The following is a 6000-nucleotide window of genomic DNA, read 5'->3' on the forward strand; positions in this document are numbered from 1 at the left end:
TCTGGGCTAGATTCCCCAAAGTCCTGACAGTAGTTAGTTACCTTTAGGAGAATGATCTGGGCTCGTTCCCCCAAAGTCCTGACAGTAGTCAGTTACCTTTAGGAGAATGATCTTGGCTCGTTCCCCCAAAGTCCTGACAGTAGTTAGTTACCTTTAGGAGAATGATCTTGGCTCGTTCCCCAAAGTCCTGACAGTAGTTAGTTACCTTTAGGAGAATGATCTGGGCTAGATTCCCCAAAGTCCTGACAGTAGTTAGTTACCTTTAGGAGAATGATCTGGGCTAGATTCCCCAAAGTCCTGACAGTAGTTAGTTACCTTTAGGAGAATGATCTGGGCTAGATTCCCCAAAGTCCTGACAGTAGTTAGTTACCTTTAGGAGAATGATCTGGGCTAGATTCCCCAAAGTCCTGACAGTAGTTAGTTCCCTTTAGGAGAATGATCTGGGCTAGATTCCCCAAAGTCCTGACAGTAGTTAGTTACCTTTAGGAGAATGATCTTGGCTAGATTCCCCAAAGTCCTGACAGTAGTTAGTTACCTTTAGGAGAATGATCTGGGCTAGATTCCCCAAAGTCCTGACAGTAGTTAGTTACCTTTAGGAGAATGATCTGGGCTAGATTCCCCAAAGTCATGACAGTAGTTAGTTACCTTTAGGAGAATGATCTTGGCTAAATTCCCCAAAGTCCTGACAGTGGTTAGTTACCTTTACCTTTAGGAGAATGATATTGGCTAGATTCCCCAAAGTCCTGACAGTGGTTAGTTACCTTTACCTTTAGGAGAATGATCTTGGCTAGATTCCCCAAAGTCCTGACAGTAGTTAGTTACCTTTAGGAGAATGATCTGGGCTAGATTCCCCAAAGTCCAGACAGTAGTTAGTTACCTTTAGGAGAATGATCTTGGATAGATTCCCCAAAGTCCTGACAGTAGTTAGTTACCTTTAGGAGAATGATCTGGGCTCGTTCCCCAAAGTCCTGACAGTAGTTAGTTACCTTTAGGAGAATGATCTGGGCTAGATTCCCCAAAGTCCTGAAAGTAGTTAGTTACCTTTAGGAGAATGATCTTGGCTAGATTCCCCAAAGTCCTGACAGTAGTTAGTTACCTTTAGGAGAATGATCTGGGCTAGATTCCCCAAAGTCCTGACAGTAGTTAGTTACCTTTAGGAGAATGATCTGGGTTAGATTCCCCAAAGTCATGACAGTAGTTAGTTACCTTTAGGAGAATGATCTTGGCTAGATTCCCCAAAGTCCTGACAGTGGTTAGTTACCTTTACCTTTAGGAGAATGATATTGGCTAGATTCCCCAAAGTCCTGACAGTGGTTAGTTACCTTTACCTTTAGGAGAATGATCTTGGCTAGATTCCCCAAAGTCCTGACAGTAGTTAGTTACCTTTAGGAGAATGATCTGGGCTAGATTCCCCAAAGTCCAGACAGTAGTTAGTTACCTTTAGGAGAATGATCTTGGATAGATTCCCCAAAGTCCTGACAGTAGTTAGTTACCTTTAGGAGAATGATCTGGGCTCGTTCCCCAAAGTCCTGACAGTAGTTAGTTACCCTTAGGAGAATGATCTGGGCTAGATTCCCCAAAGTCCTGACAGTAGTTAGTTACCTTTAGGAGAATGATCTGGGCTCGTTCCCCCAAAGTCCTGACAGTAGTCAGTTACCTTTAGGAGAATGATCTTGGCTCGTTCCCCCAAAGTCCTGACAGTAGTTAGTTACCTTTAGGAGAATGATCTTGGCTCGTTCCCCAAAGTCCTGACAGTAGTTAGTTACCTTTAGGAGAATGATCTTGGCTCATTCCCCAAGTCCTGACAGTAGTTAGTTACCTTTAGGAGAATGATCTGGGCTAGATTCCCCAAAGTCCTGACAGTAGTTAGTTACCTTTAGGAGAATGATCTGGGCTAGATTCCCCAAAGTCCTGACAGTAGTTAGTTACCTTTAGGAGAATGATCTGGGCTAGATTCCCCAAAGTCCTGACAGTAGTTAGTTACCTTTAGGAGAATGATCTTAGATAGATTCCCCAAAGTCCTGACAGTAGTTAGTTACCTTTAGGAGAATGATCTTGGCTAGATTCCCCAAAGTCCTGACAGTAGTTAGTTACCTTTAGGAGAATGATCTGGTCTAGATTCCCCAAAGTCCTGACAGTAGTTGGTTACCTTTAGGAGAATGATCTGGGCTAGATTCCCCAAAGTCCTGACAGTAGTTAGTTACCTTTAGGAGAATGATCTGGTCTAGATTCCCCAAATTCTTGACAGTAGTTAGTTACCTTTAGGAGAATGATCTGGGCTAGATTCCCCAAAGTCCTGACAGTGGTAAGTTACCTTAGGAGAATGATCTGGGCTAGATTCCCCAAAGTCCTGACAGTAGTTAGTTACCTTTAGGAGAATGATCTTGCCTAGATTCCCCAAAGTCCTGACAGTGGTAGTTACCTTTAGAAGAATGATATTAATAATTCTATAGTCTCTAAAGTGCTCTCAATTACATATACCTCCTACCTGTACCATCTCTTGTTCCAGACCAACAGTGTCCGCTTGGTCAGATGTACCTGGACTGTACTGAGGGGCTGGAGGGGCTGAAGGCTATAGATGGGATCAGCCTGGGTAGAGGACTGGGCTGTGAACACACCTGTGAATCCCACCTGCTCAACCTCACCTGTTCAGCTCATGAACCGTGCATACCTGGCTGTGTCTGTCCCCCTGGGTGAGTACTAGTACTTTAAACACCTCTTACTTCCTGTACCCACGAGGATTCACTGTGTATCAGTGTTCCCTCTACCAGTCAGACCCCATTCACTGTGTATCAATGTTCCCTCTAGCAGTCAGACCCCATTCACTGTGTATCAATGTTCCCTCTACCAGTCAGACCCCATTCACTGTGTATCAATGTTCCCTCTAGCAGTCAGACCCCATTCACAGTGTATCAGTGTTCCCTCTAGCAGTCAGACCCCATTCACTGTGTATCAATGTTCCCTCTAGCAGTCAGACCCCATTCACTGTGTATCAATGTTCCCTCTAGCAGTCAGACCCCATTCACTGTGTATCAATGTTCCCTCTAGCAGTCAGACCCCATTCACTGTGTATCAATGTTCCCTCTAGCAGTCAGACCCCATTCACTGTGTGTCAATGTTTCCTCTAGCAGTCAGACCCCATTCACTGTGTATCAATGTTCCCTCTAGCAGTCAGACCCCATTCACTCCCGACACCTCCACGTTGGCCCTAACCCTTCAGTGTGTGTTGATGTAAAGGGTCTGGAGAAGAACAAGCAGCATAGGGATGGAGCTTCCACTTTATTGGGTCAACCTTGGAGATTCACACACCCTGGATGGAAAAGTACTGTAGAAACTGGAGTGTCAGTGTGTGTATGGCCTGGGGAAACGAATTACCACAGGTTCAGGTGTCATCGATCTGTGACTGTGTTTCTGTGAGTCTGTTTGTCTGTGAGTTCAGCAGCTCTGTCAGCTAGCTAAGTCTTTATAGAAATGTCTAATGGTAGTATAGGGCAGCATGTCTCTGTGTAATGGTAGAGTAGGGCAGCATGTCTCTGTGTAATGGTGGCGTAGGGCAGCATGTCTCTGAGTAATGGTAGAGTAGGGCAGCATGTCTCTGTGTAATGGTGGCGTAGGGCAGCATGTCTCTGTGTAATGGTTGCATAAGGCAGCATGTCTCTGAGTAATGGTAGATTAGGGCAGCATGTCTCTGTGTAATGGTGGTGTAGGGCAGCATGTCTCTGAGTAATGGTAGTATAGGGCAGCATGTCTCTGTGTAATGGTGGTGTAGGGCAGCATGTCTCTGAGTAATGGTAGAGTAGGGCAGCATGTCTCTGAGTAATGGTAGAGTAGTGCAGCATGTCTCTGTGTAATGGTAAAGTAGGGCAGCATGTCTCTGTGTAATGGTAGAGTAGGGCAGCATGTTTCTGAGTAATGATTGCATAGGGCAGCATGTCTCTGAGTAATGGTGGTGTAGGGCAGCATGTCTCTGAGTAATGGTAGAGTAGGGCAGCATGTCTCTGAGTAATGGTAGAGTAGGGCAGCATGTCTCTGTGTAATGGTAGAGTAGGGCAGCATGTCTCTGTGTAATGGAAGAGTAGGGCAGCATGTCTCTGTGTAATGGTGGTGTAGGGCAGCATGCCTCTGTGTAATGGTGGTGTAGGGCAGCATGTCTCTGAGTAATGGTAGAGTAGGGCAGCATGTCTCTGAGTAATGGTGGTGTAGGGCAGCATGTCTCTGAGTAATGGTGGTGTAGGGCAGCATGTCTCTGAGTAATGGTAGAGTAGGGCAGCATGTCTCTGAGTAATGGTAGAGTAGGGCAGCATGTCTCTGAGTAATGGTAGAGTAGGGCAGCATGTCTCTGACTAATGGTGGTGTAAGGCAGCATGTCTCTGAGTAATCGTAGTATAGGGCAGCATGTCTCTGAGTAATGGTTGCATAGGGCAGCATGTCTCTGAGTAATGGTAGAGTAGGGCAGCATGTCTCTGTGTAATGGTGATGTAGGGCAGCATGTTTCTGAGTAATGGTGGTGTAGGGCAGCATGTCATTAATGTTAGCTCTCCGTGTACATTTAAGGGCCAGCCTTTCTACACTGTTCTGGGCCGATTGTAATTTGCCTAAGTCCCTCTTTGTGTCACTTGACCATATGACTGGACGGGGGTCCAGGTGCGATAAAACCAGGGTCTTACACAGGTAATATTACACTTAGATATGTGGCACACACGTCCAGCCACCCCTCAATGTTTTTCTATTCAGCATGGGAACAGACAGACCCCTGGGAAAATCCTGACGTTGGTGATCTCTTTTCCCGAAGTGTTCTCATATGTTAGATGGTGAAAAGGGAGATCGCTATCTAGCTTACTCATGACCTAGAAAACAAGCTATCCTGAACTTCAAACCACCAGTTTGTGGATTCAGTCTGCAACAGGATGTAGCCTGTAGCGTACACGGGGAACCGACGTGGAAGTACAGATTACTTTTCAGAAGTAGCTGTTTGACGGAATGAGGGATTCTAAAAGTTTGACAGAATGAGGGATTCTAGAGGTTTGACAGAATGAGGGATTCTAAAGGTTTGACAGAATGAGGGATTCTAAAGGTTTGACAGAATGAGGGATTCTAGAGGTTTGACATAATGAGGGATTCTCAAGGTTTGACAGAATGAGGGATTCTAAAAGTTTGACAGAATGAGGGATTCTAGAGGACAGAATGAGGGATTCTAAAGGTTTGACAGAATGAGGGATTCTAAAGGACAGAATGAGGGATTCTAAAGGTTTGACAGAATGAGGGATTCTAAAGGACAGAATGAGGGATTCTGAAGGTTTGACAGAATGAGGGATTCTAAAGGTTTGACAGAATGAGGGATTCTGAAGGTTTGACAGAATGAGGGATTCTAAAGGTTTGACAGAATGAGGGATTCTAGAGGTTTGACAGAATGAGGGATTCTCAAGGTTTGACAGAATGAGGGATTCTAGAGGTTTGACAGAATGAGGGGTTCTAGAGGTTTGACAGAATGAGGGATTCTAAAGGTTTGACAGAATGAGGGATTCTAAAGGTTTGACAGAATGAGGGATTCTAAAGGACAGAATGAGGGATTCTAAAGGTTTTACAGAATGAGGGATTCTAAAGGTTTGACAGAATGAGGGATTCTAAAGGACATAATGAGGGATTCTAAAGGTTTGACAGAATGAGGGATTCTAAAGGTTTGACAGAATGAGGGATTCTAAAGGACAGAATGAGGGATTCTAAAGGTTTGACAGAATGAGGGATTCTAAAGGACAGAATGAGGGATTCTAAAGGTTTGACAGAATGAGGGATTCTAATGGACATAATGAGGGATTCTAAAGGTTTGACAGAATGAGGGATTCTGAAGGTTTGACAGAATGAGGGATTCTAAAAGTTTGACAGAATGAGGGATTCTAAAGGTTTGACAGCGTTGAGATTGGTTTGTCCCCACCCTGGCGGTAGATACAAAGATAGTTCAGTCAGTCCTGCTGCTTGAAGACGATATCTTTGTGAAAGGGC

At 44.8% G+C, this 6000-nt stretch overlaps 1 protein-coding gene across 1 annotated transcript in view; it reads left to right on the forward strand.

Annotated features, from left to right (window-relative positions):
• Positions 1-6000, forward strand: part of LOC139384623 (otogelin-like) — a 135203-nt gene that overhangs the window by 42005 nt on the left and 87198 nt on the right. The window contains exon 21 of the mRNA XM_071129441.1: positions 2510-2693. Coding sequence (XP_070985542.1) covers positions 2510-2693 — 184 coding nt within the window. The remainder of the gene's footprint in view (positions 1-2509; positions 2694-6000) is intronic.

This window comes from Oncorhynchus clarkii, chromosome 26, assembly GCF_045791955.1.
Source record: "Oncorhynchus clarkii lewisi isolate Uvic-CL-2024 chromosome 26, UVic_Ocla_1.0, whole genome shotgun sequence".
Taxonomy (NCBI): Eukaryota; Metazoa; Chordata; class Actinopteri; order Salmoniformes; family Salmonidae; genus Oncorhynchus; species Oncorhynchus clarkii.